The sequence below is a fragment of the Polistes fuscatus genome, unplaced genomic scaffold, assembly GCF_010416935.1.
Source record: "Polistes fuscatus isolate 324 unplaced genomic scaffold, CU_Pfus_HIC Scaffold1, whole genome shotgun sequence".
In the NCBI taxonomy this organism is placed as follows: Eukaryota; Metazoa; Arthropoda; class Insecta; order Hymenoptera; family Vespidae; genus Polistes; species Polistes fuscatus.
The window spans coordinates 9,893,579-9,911,682 of record NW_025112997.1 but is presented as its reverse complement, the minus strand read 5'-3'; the positions used below and the strand labels follow the sequence as shown (position 1 = coordinate 9,911,682).

General features: G+C 29.1%; 2 protein-coding genes across 4 annotated transcripts in view; one reads left to right on the top strand and one right to left on the bottom strand.

Moving 5' to 3' along the window:
* Positions 1 to 9,924, bottom strand: part of LOC122519944 — a 35,804-nt gene extending 25,880 nt beyond the window's left edge. Inside the window, exon 1 of the mRNA XM_043639777.1 lies at positions 9,756 to 9,924. Coding sequence (XP_043495712.1) covers positions 9,756 to 9,924 — 169 coding nt within the window. The remainder of the gene's footprint in view (positions 1 to 9,755) is intronic.
* Positions 1 to 18,104, top strand: part of LOC122519926 (tyrosine-protein kinase transmembrane receptor Ror) — a 375,163-nt gene that overhangs the window by 122,923 nt on the left and 234,136 nt on the right. The window lies entirely within an intron of this gene.

The following is an 18,104-nucleotide window of genomic DNA, read 5'->3' as shown; positions in this document are numbered from 1 at the left end:
TCATAAAATAGTCTACAGCGCCTCGACGGTCACCGATGACCTCATCATAAAAAATAGATAAAACACAATAATATAACGCCGTTTATCAGTTGTAAAAAAATTTTTAACTAAATATGCATCCCATAATAGAAAAAAAGTTTAGGCGTGGTAGAAAAATCACGTAAAAAGTGCCGGCATTCAACGTGTTAAGCAAGCAAAGAAGAAACAATACAAAATTTGATCTGCAATATTTTTCTCGCTTAATTCAGGGGGAATAAAACAATACCATTAGTAGACAAAGCCAAGCTTATTCCAGCCAAGTTGTTTCAAATTGTTATGTGACTAACACTAAACTTATTTCCGATCTTCTTCGTAATCAATAGTGGTTTATTATCCACTAAAGTCTTCAGAATGTTGTCATCAAGCTCCTTTGGTCTTCCAGTGTTCATCTTAAAGCTTCATGTCATCTGATCTTAATTTTTCAAACCATCTCTGGACCGTATGTACTGTAACTTTAGATGGTCTAGGTTCCAATGGTTTTTTTTTTGTACTTTTCCTTTTGAGGTTATAAAAATTATATTAAAATGCCGTAATGGCACTCTAAACTCCCTCATATATAATAACCAAAAACTAGATATATATCTATAGATAAATATTATGATGAGATTTATACTTGTTATAACCAATCATAAAACCATATTTTATCAGTTTAAGTTTTTTGTAAGATGTTTTTCGCTGTTGTAATTTACGATAAAAAGAAATTAAAATAAAAACATACTTTTTCAAACAAAAAAAAAATTTAGATGGTCTAAAGATGAAATATAAATTTTGATGAGCTTCCGTCACATTATGACTAACATAAGTTGGAACTCATAAAGCACAGAGTGCCTAAAATGAAGTTTTTCTTCATTCAGCATAAACATAGATAAAATTATATATAAATTATTTAAAATTTATATAAAAATTATTTGAAATTCTCATATTAAAATTTGTATAAAAATCATTTAAAGTGAATACAATAATAATTAAATATTTACAATTTGAGCATATACGAATATTTCTGCGACTAATTCTACATATAAAAACATAATATATATATACATAAACATATAGATGTAGAATTCGTGAAAAAATTGGGTCGTTGGACTGACTGGACCAGGACTCGAACCACGGATCTTTCGCTTTCCGGGCAACTGCTTTTTATCCCTTGAGCTATCTAGAACCCACCGTCCAATCTCTTCACGAATGCCTATTTAAGTATTTGACATGGAGGCGCTCGTCCCACATAGATAAACATAAATAGATATGGCGGGACGTTTAAACAGCAATATTTCGTTACGCTTTAACACGATTTGTCAAGTGTCTTAAAAACAACCCAAAATAATCTCTCTCTTTCTTTTTTTTCACTTGTATCCGATAGTATCGTCTATAGTCTGGCCTTTTCATTGATCTTTCTAACGGGTGTGTCGAAAAAAAATATATAAAAAATTTAGAAGCTAAAAAAAGTACAATAAAAAAAAAAAATTAAAAAAAAATTAAAAAGGAGGGTTGGATGTTCAATTGTTCGTTTGCTTAGAGCATCTTTTTTTCTCTTTTCTCCATCTCTTGCATCTCGAAATCGTCCGGAAAGCGTTTTTCAACGTTCCTTCTAATCGCTCGGTGTTTTTATCCCACGCGGCTTAAATACCCTATAGCTTACTTTTTTCTTTTTCTATTTTTTTTTCTCGTTGCACTTTAAGCGAATGTGTAGCGTATACGAAGAAAGGTCTCTTGAATAAAAGCTTTTTCTCTCTCTCTTTCTCTCTTGTAAATTCTTATGTTAGCTATTTTTCTTTATTTTTTCTCTTTTTTTTTATTGTGAAGGTTTTTTGATTATTTTTGTTTCTATTAATAAAATATTGTTAACTGGTCAGAAGTATATTTGTGTTTGTATATGTATATTAATACATTATGAGTGGAAGTTATGCAATTTGTAAATTATAAATATTATATATTTCACTGTGTGTGTATGTCAAGAATGACGTCATAGATATAACTAAAAGTTAAATTTTATTAGGTATTTTGGTAAGCGTTATTTTGGTCGGAAATTTTATGTTAGATTAAAACTTTTAAATATCTTATTATAAATATATGTATATTTAAGTGTGTGTGTATGTGTGTGCGCGCGTAGGTATGCGTGTGCGTGTGCATGTGCGTCGTAACAGCAGTATATAGCATGGTTTACTGAATTTAGTTTCAATAAAATTCTTAGATATCAAAATATTCTTGAGCTTTTTGAAGATATTTAACAATAAAATTTCTTGTAATTTTCTGTTACGTCCTAGTTGTTTTCTTTGTTTTACATGCTACGCTCGATATTTTCCTCGTCGAAGGCTGTGGTCATGTAACCCAATATAGGTTTATTACTTAATCTAACCATGAGGGACCGGATAATAAACATTTTCCAGACTCGTGCCGTATCATTCACAAACAAGAGGTTCACATAACCTTAAATGAACATTCTGCAGATCTCGTGTTTACTATCGTCCTCGGAAATATAAACTATTCGACGAAGGATCAGTTCTCCTATTCATAGGTGCAGACTCAAAAATTCGTAGATCCGAAAGTCGTCTGGACTTCACCCTTGAAAGGTATAGTCTACTCTTTGTTAAGTTCCTAAATCAATGAGGCTTGTAGGCATCAATATAACTATCCAATAAGGAACTAAGTTGCATATCCTACAAATTGATTCGTTATGCAACGAAGAAACTGGTCTATGAAGTGGAAGTAGGAGTAGGTCTGGAAGAAAAATCAGGAAGAAAAGCGGGCACTTAAAATTTTTCTGTCAATCCGATATTTCTATTTTAGTTAATAAGTCCGTATTCTTTTTTAATTAATGTCTGTATTCTGCATGCTGTAAAATCAGTGAATCATTCAATAAGATTGATCGATAACGTAAAGAAATAAATATTAAAGATAAACGAATTCGAGAATTAGTAAAATACAGTTATTATTCGTGACTATAATTATTTTATTGTTACTGATTGAAGTAGTGATAGAAGCCTTGCCCACCAGTTACAGAAAAAGGTAAGGATCTTACTTTAATTCTAAATCATCCGTCTTCACTGTAATAGAATTCCAATCAAATTCCTACTTTAACTACCCTCTTACCCTTGTAGTTATCACACATCCAAATCTCATCACTCGCCAACATATTCACAATTCTTTAGGTCACTCCCTGGTAAAGTCTTCGCAGCTTGACCAAAAATTGACCATATTCTTTATTACGCCACAGGACCTAACATGTCTATTGAAGCGTTTCAAATCTTAGGGTTTAAAAGAATATCCACTAATGATACATTTGTAAAGAATATTTTAGGAAATATTATTAGTTTAGGATTCTGAGAAATATTTTAAGAAATATTATTAGTTAAAGGTAGGTATACAATACTCCAATCTTAGTTTACAGGAGATAGCCGAAGATTCGCATTCTGGTGACAAATAATGTAAGAGATCAGGTCCTCTTAAAAGGAAGGATCTGGTATTTGTCTTTAAGTAAATAACACGTGGTAGTCTAGATTGGGAGATTCAGAGAACTGTTGAACGTACTCTTACTCTAAGGCGTCATTTATGTTTAAAAGAAAGACCGATTGATGACCAATGATGGATCGGAAAAGGACTAGCACCGACCTGCGTCTCTTTTCCCCTTCCATCGGGGGTACGACCAATTGATAAAATATAAGAACGGAGAAAAAGGAAAATTCTCTCTTATGTCTTGTGTTTTCTTATGGTTATCTTATGGTTACGATTATGTTATTATGAAAACCCTATGTTAAGTGAATTTATGAGAGATCAAATATATGTGTGTCACACTTTCATCTTCAATTAATAATTAGTCATTGCGCCCATCATCCTGACAAACTAATTGAATAAAATATATATTATATCATCATGATCATCCCTTTCTCCCTTATACATTAATGTTATTATCCGCACATGATACGTTAATGTTAGATAAATCGACGCTGCTGTGGACATCACCTAAATATAACCCATTTTGGTCGAGTCATTATATTTCTTACGACACTAAAAATAAACTTTTGCTGAAATTTTAAATAAAGATTACGAAAAATTCCTAGGATGCAATAAAGTAAACAAACAATCCAATCGAATCATGCTCATACGATTTTTCGGTTCGGTACGATGTTTCCAGGTAGTTCTATCTGGAGTTTCTTTTTTCTATCATATCTAATCAGTAAACATTTGAAGATGCTTTAAAGACCTTTAGATCGTTTGTGGCAGTATCAAAATAGGCACACATGCGCGCACGCACACACGCACTCACACATACACACATTATGATTCCTTTCTCAAATCTTCACCTATATCACACGTAAAACTCAATCTAAAAACATTTACTTTCTACTACATGGGCCTATGGGGGTTGATTTGTCGTTTATGAGCTAACCATAAGTAACATTTTTGGACAGTCCTCAAACTCCCTTTTAGAGAAGGAATTGAAATGTTCATTAGATATACAGTGACTCACGAAAGTATTTGAACAGTTGCCATGAAATATTTTATTAATTATAATAAGTGTATTATAGAACACTTATCGAAATATATATACAATAGTTATGATTTATTTTTTATAAACGTAAAGATTGCTGAAACCACAAAAGTATTTGAATAGATAACTTTTAAGTCCTCAATATTTAGTAGGACCACCTTTGGCACGAATACCTAACATTTTGTAAACAATTATGCATATTCTTTACTAACTTTTCTGTAACACTTGGTGATATAATACTCTATACTTCGAGTATCATAACTATCATCATCTAATCATAACTATTGTATATATATTTCGATTTGCTTAAAACTATACCTGTATAGTGTACAGAGTTATACCTCTATCCAATGTTAATAATATGTCGGTAAGTTTTATATAATAGACTTATTATAATTAATAAAATATTTCATGGTAACTGTTCAAATACTTTTTTGTATCACTGTATAAGCGTGGCATAGTCTTCAAAATATATGTAGTAACATCAATAATGACAAACAGGCAATGTGTAACAAAGAGTGTAATAATAAGCAAGCTATTAATAAATTAAGTTGTTTCCAGAAAGGGTGAGAAATAATATATACAACTCATTCCAACCAATCAAAGAACCATGGCATTTTAGCGATATCAAATAAAGTACTGATCAAGACAGTGGTTGAGCAACATACGTATTATTTTAATTAAAAATTTTATATCAAATAAGAGATTTATAGTACATAAATTTTTGTATATGCTAGTGTGCTGTTTGGATTTCAAATTTGTATATTAAATTAAAGTGTTATACTACATCATTTAATATAAATAGGTATGTGTGTTATTTAGGTTCATTGTTTTATAAACATATATTATTCATTTATATTTGCTAGCGTTACTTAAATTTTTAATTTAACATGAAATGATAACTTTATAGCATATTATTTTATATATTTGTACATTATTTATTGTAGATTTTAGATTTTATATTAAATAGAAATTGAAATTGTCTGTCACGATTTTATTAATATGTGTATGCGTATTATTTAGAGTTTTAATTATATTTTAAATTAAACATTTATGGCATAATTTTTTTAATATACGTGGGTTATTCAAATATTAAATTTTATATTAAATTAAAGTTTCATAGCATATAATTTTTCATATACGTGTGCATTTTCTAGATTTATAATTTTATCTTATTGTTAAATTTAAATTTTATAGTATTGTAAATAGAGGATGTACAACACAAATGTTGTTTTTATACATTTTATTGTGTATTTGTTTAAATTATTATAGTTTATATATTTTATATCTAATATTTCAGAAAATTAAGTAATAATTTTTATCAAAAAATAAATAAATCTTCATCTGAATGGAACGTAAATAGTAGTAGTTATAAAAAGGAATTATTGTATAAACATATAAATCAAAATTCTTTTATCAACAAATCATTTTATGTCATTCTTAAGTTTATTTATCTTACAAGTATCTTTATTAATTAAAACAAACTTTCTCGATTACCTAATATTATTATAATAAATAATATTTTATATTATACATATATTAGAATATCAGATTACCAAGAAAGATTACGCCGTTTTAATCAACGAAGATACAACAAGACAATTTGACAAATGACAAACAAACATAAAAACTGCTTAAATCTTCCTGGGTTCCTAATAATAATAATAATAATAATAATAATAATAATAATAATAATAATAATAATAATAATAATAATAATAATAATAATAATAGTAATAATAATAATAATAATAAAATTTTAAAAATTATGCATTTTAATTTTACCTACTTTACTAAATTTTTAATATTTTACTAACAACTGTAATTCAACTATGAATATAGCAAAATACATTAATTTTTGCATATAACGATCAATCAACAATATCTATGTGTATGTGTGTGTTTAAGTTAAACTCTCATCAAAGTGTTGAATTTCATTATCGTTTAATTGCCACATAGAAATTTTTACATAGAAAATAATAATAGTACTTGAGTACATAAATCATAAAATAACAGCAAAAATAGATTTAAATACCAGGATAAACTAATTATAGATTTGAAACGTTTGGATTCTCTTTACAAGCGCGGTAAATTCAAATGAAGACGTTCTAATACGATACTAAAATAAAACGATAATTTTTTCTGTTTGTTTTTTTTCTTTTCTTTTTTTTTCCTTCTTCAATATTACTCATGGTGTACTACAACCATTAGTCTCGAAAGTATGCTGTTTGGGTCGCGTTAAGAGAGAAATAAATTGTACAGGACGACGTCGTGGAACGTTTGATCTGCTTTTTCAGCTCCCCCAAGGTCTTCTCAAAACACGGCGTGGGGTCCAATACATACATGCACTATCATTAAAGACGCTACGTTTCCAGTTCGAAAAGATTTTTTTCTTTTATTCGTTCCGTCATTTTCTCGTTCGTTCATTGGTTCGTTTTTATAGATCATGGTTGTCCAATTTATCCGATAGTATAAATTTCTTATAAATTTTGGAATGATAAAAATTATTAATTCAAAAGTTTACAAAAACAACAAATAAAACTCAATATTATCTTAGAAGTAGTAAAGTGTATTTTTTAGATGTCAAACAAAACAATTATAGAATCCACAAAGTATAATTTAGGATATCTTATAAAAGTTTTAGGAGCCAAAGGAAATAATTGTGAGAGCAGTTTACGGTTCACGAGTCACAGTTTGTCCAACACTTTTAGATCTCGATCGTGGCTTAGTGTTTTATCAGTAACGGGTTGGACAAGTAAAGTCGACTTTCTTTACTGTTGATCCAGCTTTGCGAGTCACATTCGTGAGACACGCGAACACAGAAGACTTAGATTTATAACTGTGCCCTCACACAAACGGCAAGCAAGTCATAAACACAAAATAACAATAAACTATGGTCGGTGCGTAGCTTAAAACATTTTTTTTCCTTATCTTTTGAGTGTATAACGAAGCGTACTATCTTTATTAGTCTTCTTTTTTAGGTATTATCCAATAATGAAACATTCCTATTCATAATTACACCTAGTTTATGTTATTAATACTAAATTGAGAATTGGTACATGTTTATATTCATACATGGGATCAAAAAGATTCAAATAATTTCGATTTTTGATAAACAAATGTTTCAGAAAATGTAATCGTGTCGAAAATTAGTCAGACGTCCTTTCAAACAATCTTAAGCGAATGACTAATATACGACTATGAATAATACAGATTTATACGTACCCGCCGTTAATGTCTCATCTATCGAAACATTTTACCCCCTTTTTATGTGTTTACTCAAATGAACTGTGTGTAAACCGATTAAACACACTTGTCGATTCTTTCTTTTTCCTCCAATCCAATAAAAATTTGAAACTAACCGAATTTTTAGGTACTGCTCTTTCACTTTTGATGATTTTGTTTAATTTTTAATTACTTCATATGAACTATTAGTATACCTCTTGAAGATAAGATGTTCGATAAAAGAAATTAGGCAATTTTGTTCCCACCCAAATAAAAATTCAAAACTAACTGAATTTTTAGGTATTGTCCTTTCACGTTTGATAATTTCGTTGAATTTTGAATTATTTTGTATAGATTATTATTGTAGTTCTTGAAGATAAATTGCATAAGATGTTCGATAATGAAAATTGGACGAGTCTTTTTTTTCGGAGCTAATAAAAATTCGAAATTAATCGAATTTTCAGGTATTATTCTTTCACTTCTATTAATTTCGTTTAATTAGGAATTACTTCATACGAGCTATTAGTATACTTCTTTAAGATAAATCGCGTAAGACGCTCGATAACGGAAACTGGGCGAGTCTCTTTGTCGACTGGACAAAGTTGGTGGGTGCCAGGCGAGTTTCTAAAATAGTTCGCTGCGGTTTCGGCACGCGGCAGCTCCGAATACGTTGCCACGCGGGCTCTGTCTATTTGTAGGTGACCGCTGTACACAAACTAACTAAACCCAGACCTGCCAAACTCACGAAATTTCATTTCCTATTGGTTTCTGATCTCGAGAGTATACAACCGACTCTAATGTAAGTCGATCTTCTAGTGAGACACTGCTATTATCGAGCTAAATCAAATTCTGCTTTGTCGTTTATAGTTATTGTGTCTCACATACATGGCCTCGTATGCAACCATTTTTGGGAGCAGATAGTTATTATTTGTTATTGTTAAAAGATGCAGTAATTTCTTCCTTAAATTTCAAAATATTCGATTTTAGTTGGACTAACAATAAGAACAAAATTATATAAAGTAGTGCATTTTTCAGCTTCCTAACTCGAGTTTTCCCCTTAAGTTAATGTGACAAAAGCTCTTCTTTTATCACTTGTTAAAATTTTGTAGGAAATATTTTTTATTTTTTCTTATGTTAATTTATGTACATTTATTTATATCCTAACCGATCAAATTACCGGACCTTAACTAAATTGATTAATTCATTATTTTTTGTTGTAATTAAGTATTATCGTTTTGATACAGGTGAACATAATAAATAAAATAAAATAAAGTTTTTGTATAAAAATAATTATAGTAATAATTGCTATAAAATCGAATGAAAGAAAGCTATTGAACAGAAAATTTTCAATTATAATTTCGAACCGGTGATTTGAATTGCTGCGATGCATTTAGTGTTATATTAAATTTAGTGGTCTCTGTGTTCATATATGAACTCGCCTTCATTGTGGTTCACTCGATCGATTATTGCACCGTTAATCTTTCCGTATATTAAAAGCACGATTTCACATGAAATTTAGTTATATTTAACTGTGGCGTCAAATGAAGTAATTTATGCATGAATCAATGTTATTAGTAAAAACAACAAAATACAAAAATCGCTTCATTACAATATGACAATTTAGTTTTAACTATTTATTAGATTTACAATGTATGACACTATACAACAAAGTTATTGGACCGCCAAATTTAAATTTCTGCACGAACTTTCTGTGTAACCTAATATTTCTTATTGTGACGATAAAATTATAAATCAAATTCAACATCACAACAACGGAAATTACAGTGTTCCTAACCTTAAGAATCATAAATATGGTATTTGATGTTATGGTAATATAAACCTTGATTTATTCTAACAAGAAATTTGAAATCGAGTCTAATAATGGCTAAAAAATGAATTCCTAAAAATTCAAATCATTCTTGTAAGACGCATAACACTTATTCTTAGATCAGAGGATAAATAAAAAAAATGTTCATTCATTCTAATTTGAAATCTTTCTTACCTTGTTCAACCTCGGCGTTAATATGAATGGTTCTCAATCTGAGTTCCTCGTTCTCGTAAATCATCCCCCTAGAGGACTTCCGGTCGAGTTTTCTATTTGGTTTCACACTGACGTCCCGCCTTCTTGCTCTGAGCATCCCAACACCACCGACACCGGCACCCGCCATCATGTTTCTCTCGTTTATTTCTTCTTCGAATTCTACTGTTTCGAGATTTGACACTTTTAATAGTCCTTTCTTAACGATTGTTTTTGTCTTCTTTGAAGAATCAAATATGCCTGATTTTTTTTCGCTTCCTATTCCCTTTCCATGGAAATTTTTCACCTTCGAGGATTTCGTATTAAAAATACGAAACCTCGAAGACGTTGCGTGTACTGTGCTCTTCTTCGTTGCTGATAACAAATTTTGGAGATCAAAAATATAAGAAGATAAAAAACATAATAATTTATATATTTGGCTGTAACATTTATTTGTCTAGTTTTCTTTATTTGGAAAAATATAAAAATAAAAGAGAAAAAAAATTTGAGTGTTTTTCCAAATACAGAAAACAGGATAAATTTATGTTAACAAACCAATATTTACATGAAATATTATATAATATATATATAATTTAAATATAAAAAAAATGTAATATATTATAAATATCTTATATTTTATATATATATATATAATATTCTATGTTCGTACAAACTAAGCAATACAATTAGGGTTTATTTACACTCACTTAGTATACACTAAGTAGTCCATAAATAAGTTGACATTAGTAATTATTCACCGCTGTATTGACTAACATAGTAGCCACTTGACTAAAGTAGTAGCTGTTTCAAATTATGTTGCTGCTAGTAATTAGTTGTCAACATAAAGTCCTTTTAGAGTTGAGTTAAAAAAAATGAGAAAAATGTTTTCTATATAACTAAATCTTTGGAAATTAAATCTACTTACAATAATAGTAATAATAATTTTCTTATTTGACATATATACCATATACTTTTATATATTATGTATATCGTATGTAAAATATTAATATGTTATATAAATTTAATATATTTCATTTATATAAAATATTTATATCATATATATATTAAATATATTTCCTTAATATATCACATATACTTAAATATATATACTGAAGAAAAAAGATTTAAAAAATATTAAGAGAGTAAAGTAAAAATGTCAAGGGTAGGTTGCTAAAAACTCGTCCTTTTTAAAGTCATGCACTTTTACCCAGCCTTCATTTCCTACCTGTTCCTCTTTCTCCCTCTCACCCTGCTTATATCTGTACTTGCGCATATATGTGTATGTATGCGTTTCTCGCTTAAAAGCGAGCTCAGGGAATAGAAAGAGAGACCTTCGTATTCCTCGAGTAAGTTTTTTAATGCCATCGTAATCGCTCACGCGATTTCTCCTAACCCCTCGACTTTTTTACGATTACTTTTCGTTTTTAACGACCAAAAACCCAACAATTTTCCATTTATTTTGAGAAGATAAAAATAAAACCAAATTCTGGTATACATATCTTACAAGAATTTTTCACGACAAATTCAAACCGGCCAATTGAAGTAACCTAATTGGTATTATCGATCTTACGAGCAATTTTTAAACGGAATTATTCTCTCATTTGTTCGTTCGGGGGTGTGTGGGGAAGATTTGGTAGGGCTAGGAGGGGTGGGAGAGGTGGTGGTGATAGTGTAAATCGTTCGAAAAGGATTCTTCATTTTTCATTGGTCGTGCCAACGTAATTTGCGTTCCATTACTCAGCGTTTATCAGAAAAAGCTCGAAAGCAACCCTGCACTTTCTTTTTATCCCTTTTTCTCTCTTACCTTCCCCCTATTTTATTCCGTTTTTTCTTTTTCATTTTTCTTTTTTCTCTTTTTTAAATCTTTCACACTCATCCAACTCTCTCATTGCCAGTTCTTATTCTATAATTTAGATTTTGCTTGATTTACGAGGGTGAGTGTAAATAAACCCTAACTCCGTATTTCTTTCTTTTTACCATCGAACTCGCCCCTTCCCCTCCCCCTGTCCCACCCTTCTGATATTTTTTCTTTTCTTTTTCTTTTTCATCCTTACTTCGTTGTAATTTATCCCGCAGATTGAGAAGAATTTATCTCTTTGGAATGGATGGATTTTCTACGATCCATCTCTTCTTCTTCTTCTTTTTATTTTTTTTTTCTAAAGTTTCTTCCCTTTTCGCATAAGCACAGTTAGCAGAGGAATCAAGCGGTCTAGTCGTCGGTGGACTCTTAAAAACCACCTCGTGTCTCCTCGTCATCCACTTTCTTGTGGTAGTGTTGGTATTGCGTTTGTCGGTGACATAGTCATCGTTATAGTAGTCGTTGGAGTCGTCTGATACGATGGTGCATTCATTATCCTCTCGAGAGATTTAAAGCCGACGATGCGTCTTCGACATGTAACCGTAACACTGTAATATTTAATGATACAAATCGTTTAACGACATATCAAAACTTCTTTTCAATTTTATTATCACTTGCAATGAAAATGAATGTATACTCACGAGTATTACGTATTTCTATCTTCTTCTAATTATATTTGAATATCTGAAATGGACAATAATAATCTTTAGTAGTTGGTAAAATATCAGAGGAGATGTTTTAAAAGAACAAAAGTGAACACGAAAAGAAAGAAAATGAAAATGATGTGAAATAAGAAAGCTTTAAAGATAAATTTTTAAGAAAGAAAGAAAAAAAAAAGAGAGAAAAAGAATTTTATATTAATAATTATGATATCATCATTATACTGATATTAATAATAGTCTATTTTTATCATCATTATTGTAATATTGTTATTCTTTTAATTGCGATTGTTATTATTATATCACCCTATCATCATACTACTCTAATTACTATCATATTGTAACTATTTTTATCATAACTATTATCATTATAATTATCGTTATTATTATCATATAATAATGTTGTTATAATTTAGCTACTATTTTTTATTATAATTATTTTAATATTATATTGTCATTATACTAATATCATTATTAATATTTTACTTTTATCACAGTTATAGTAATATTGCTAGGTATTGTTTTAATTGTGATTATTATTATTATATCAGCATTATCGTCATCATTATAGTAATATTATTAGTGTTATTTAACTTTTGTCACCATCGTAGTAATAACTCCATTATTTTTATCTTGATTATCATTATTATATTATCATACAACTCTAATTATTACCATATTGTTATAATTTTTATGATTAATATCATCATTATTATCGTAACCATTGCACACATTATTACAAAACTGTTAAACCTAAATACTGATCTAGCTATTCGAAGATATAGTTTGCCAATAAGTCCTTTTCATATCTGAAATTGAAAGAAATAATCTTTAGTAGTAGGTAAAACATTGAAAGGGATGAGAAAGTACAAAAGTGTACTTGAAAGGAAAGAAAAGAAGGGGATGTAAAACAAGAAAGAAAGCTTAAAAGATAGATTTTAAAGAGAGAAAAGGGCTTGGTTCTTGTCGATGAGTACAAGGACACGGTGTTTGGCCGCTTGTGTACCAAGTAAATGCATAGAATAGCAAAACATGTCGCTTGTGGAAAGCAAGCGTAGGTAAATCCGTACTTTGAAAAGCGTTTTTGCTCTCTCAGTCTTTCTCTCTTTTTTTTTTCTCTTATGTTAGTCTGTAAAATGACATCAAAGGGCGTACAGAGGCTCATACAGAGGCGCGACGCTGAACTTGGTAAAAGTTGAAGTATTGTGTTGGTGTAGGAGGTGTTGTTGGTATGGGAGTGTAGATTTAACAGTTTAGATGGTAGTGGTTGTAGTTGGGGGTGTTGATAGGGGGATATACGTTTGGGTGGTTTTAGGGGGTCAGAGGATTTTTTAGGGGATTTGAAAAAGGGTGGATATCTACCGAAAAGCTAAAACATAAAACCAGGTACGTTCATCCTACATTTTCCGTGAAGTATAGCAGCTTACCGCGCATCCTTCGTCGCATGGATTCATCCAATCGAATACGAACAGAGGACGACGAGCTTTGACAATGAGCGAGAGTAATTGATTAACAAACAACAGTGGAGACCTTACAAAGCTTTTCCTAGCTTTTCGAACCTTTCATCTAACTTTTTTACTCTTTGCCCTTCTCTTTCCATTTATTTTTTTTTCCATCTAGCTATCTTTCTCTATTTTGATCATTCAACAGAGTGGAATGGATTGGAACGAATTTATTTTCATTATTTTGCTTGATTTTGAAAGTTGTGTGTGTGTTTTTATTTTTTTTGCACAATTTGCATTTCTTTTTCGTTTTTGTACCAATTGTAAGTCAAATGAGAATGAAATATTATAGAAGAAAAGGGTGGTACGGTTTATAAAAATTAAATTAAATTAATAAAATTATTGATATTTAGTGATTTGAGAATTAATTCTCACATAAAAGAAAGAAATCGTTAGAATTCCTCAAACATTTTCAGACTTTTCAACATTTTTGATGTTAATTTGTTGTTTATTGAAATCTTGTATTAAAAGGAAGGATGATATTATAATTAAAAATAAAATATCAACGATGAAATATCACCCTACGCAAATAAACAGAAAATGTGCGTGTGACATTTATTTATAAAGAAACTATATTAATTTATTTCAATATTTTAAAGAATTATTTTTGATAATTTTTATGAATAGGTTACTCTGACTTTCTACAAAATTTTGTTCCCAAAAAAGAAGATATTTTCAATAAATAATTTTCATATAATCTATAATTAATTTTTTTACCAACATATTATTAATCTACATAAAATAAAAATTAATTATTAGCTTTTACCATAACCTTTTATCGTAGAATTAACCTGATTAGCGTATCAAGGTATGAAGTAAAAATTTTTATCAGCTTTAAATAACGAATCGGATTTTAGATTGAAATATAAAACAGGAATGAAAGGTGGAGGTTTAAATAATCACCATTTTTTCTTTAGCGTATATATATATATATGCATCTATACGTCTTTCACTCGTAGCGTAACATTGAAAGAAGCATACACACACACACACATACACAATCGTTGAAAAAAAGTATACGAAAAATGATTGCGTTTTTGTTAATAATTTCGTTTAATTAACGTGAACATAATCGGAATGATTTTGTGTCCTTTTTTTTATTATATTTTATTTTTGTTCTTTACACGTTTTCCCTTCTTTCATCTTCTCTCTTTAGATTTTTTTTATTTTATTTGATATTTTATTTTACTTTACTTTTTATTTTACTTTACTTTTTATTTTACTTTACTTTTTTATTCCTATCTCTTTATCTTGCCATTCTTTTCCTGCCATTTTTACGCAAATACTACGATACGCGAGATGGTCGTACCTACTCTCAACTTGTATCCTTTTATTTTTTATTTTCAGGAAACCCCCAAAGTCCGCCTCGTTCTTTTTCTTCTTTATCCTTTCATCTCCCTCTCATATTTAGCAAAAGCGAACCCTTTTTGTCTACCTGCTTGGATATAAAAAAAAGCATATGTCGCACGTGTATCTAAAGGAAAAAACGTAATGATACAAAAAATGTCTATGCGAATGATTTTCAAAATTGATTCCTCAAAATGATTATTAACATTTTTAATACTTTGAAGAAACCCTATGTTGTTTTAAAAATTTTTCATTGAATATCGGTGATATTGTTCTACGTTAAGTATTTTTTTATTTTTTGCTTATAGTTTACATACAAAAATTTAGAAAAGAAAATGCTTTAAATGATTTTCGTGAAGGAAATTTTTAAAATACAAATGATTATAAGCGTGATATGGAAAACAGTTATTTTTTATATTCTTATATATATTCTCACCCTTAAGTTTAAATTGTAGTACACTAGGGTACTCACATAGTCTTATGTTCCACTAAACGTCATACTTTCCCTTTTACTATTATTGCCATTACTCAGACTACCATCATACTCGCTATTATTATTATTATTATTATTATTATTATTGCAAATATTATTGTCATTATTATATACCCTACTTCATTTCAACCCTCCCCCCTTTTACTACTATTACCATTACTAATACAAGACTACTATTATGCTTACTATTATCATATTATTATTATCATTCTAATTACTCGTCTCATCAAATTCGTCACTCAAATTCATATTTTAGTTAGTTATTTCCTAAAATAACTAATTTAAGTATATAATAAAATTCTTTTTATATGTTTTCCTTATAAGGCCTAGTTATTTCATGTAAGACTTGGGTTTTTCATCAATTAAATTATACACTTTAACAGTAGCATATACGTTATATCTCATATACGAAATTATATAAATTTATGGTGAATCTTTAATTATAAAATTCAAAACAATATTTCAAATATTCTATGTATATGCATACGAATAAACCATATTATTAAAGAGATAATTATTTATATGTGTAGTATATTTAATTAATATATAGCGTACGTACTTTTTTTTTTATAATATTATTACGAAAACTTCGTAAAATTTTTCTGCGTAATTGTCAAAGAATTGCAACAGCTATTGCCTTGATCATCGTTGGAACGTTACTAAATCATTGTGTAAAAAATCTGTCTGCTTTTATAAGTCGCCTCTTCGAATATTGATAATAAAATGATTTTCCTGGAAAGGTCAGACTGTTTGTATACTTTTAATGAGAATGTTTTTTGACCAATGTTTTGACTATATTATCACAGTGAATTTTATCGCTATGGAGATTGTTTTTAAAATAATCTCATCGGGGAATAGAATTTTAATATTTCAGGTATGTGTATGTGTATGCATGTTAAATATACAATTTTATCAGTAAAATAGGTATATATATAGTACTATCGTTAATATGATTATGCAGAATTTAGAGAATTAAATTTTAATATTTTAATTATGTATTTACATATGTGTATATGTTACCTTTGCATTCCTATGTTGAGTTTGACTCGACATCAGTTTTTATCTTAAAAAATATCATATACCTGAAAATTACAAAATACAAAAATAGTGCAAATAAAACGGGTATTTAATTGAATTTGTTTCTTTCTTTACTAATATTGTTTCATTTTTTGGTTAAAGTAAATTTCCAATAAAACATTTAAAAGCGTTCGGAGTTGCAGCTGGTGACAAAATTGAAGTAGTATAATTCGGAGTGTAAAAGAGTAAAACGTCAAATCCATTGAACTGAAATAACCAGCTAAATCATGAAATAACTATTCTGATCTGCTTAAATACGAAAAATGGCAACATTACATACTTCAACTAGATAACATATATATTTATAGAAAACGATTAGTTAAAGTATGTATCATAATAAAATTTAGATCCATAGATTAGATCCGATAGAACAGTAAGACTAACAAAACATTAGTTTTCAAAGTACAAGACAAAATAAGAAATAAGAACGAATAACAACGAGTAATGTTCTAGAAATAAAAGCAGACTTTAAAGAAAAATCAAATTTCAATCTCATACTTTAACTACTAGCCTTTTTATGAATTCATATTATACCAAATTATTTAATAAAACGTTTAATTTAAATTTATAATAAAATTCTTCCTACATATAATACTTTTCCTAAAATGTCTAGATACTTTTTGTAAGACTTAGATTTTTCATTTGAATTAGCTTAATTATATACTTTATTCATAATATATACATTATATTGCATTATATGTATATGTTACCATAAAAGACCGAAATTGAAGAATGTCAAGATTCACATGGTCAGTTGGTGTATGTCTGAAATATTAATGTATAAGAATAAACCCAAATATTTGGTCTTTCATCGACGTATTTGGTATGTATTGACAAGCGACTATACGCGGAATTATTGATTTCAAATTATAAAATTCAGAATACTATTCAAAATATTCCATCTATGCATGTGTATATGATACTACTCTAACTAAATCATGAAATAACTATACTGATAATTAATTTAAGTATATATATTATAATAAAATTCTTTTTATATACTTTTCCTTAAAACGCCTAATTATATTTCGTCTAAGGTTTCTCATGAATTAACTGAAATATACACTTTAACGATAACACATATTCGCGTCAAGTTATTCAATAATACAAATAATTAAATAACAAATATCCATATCGATGCACTCATTGTCAGTTCGATGAATGTCGATGTTGATGTTGGTGATGGTGCATAGTTGCTGTTGCTTTTGCTTTTACTGTGGTCCGTCGAATTTTAACGATTTCCGTTTCTCGTCGCGTTCTCGACGGATTAGCGTATGGCCTGTACCAAACGTATTACGTCGTTTCGGATTAACGTCGGAGGGTGAACCAGACGGGAGGACGAGGGTGCTGTGCCGATACGAGATTTTCACGATCGTTCGATAGAGAAACAGAAAAGGA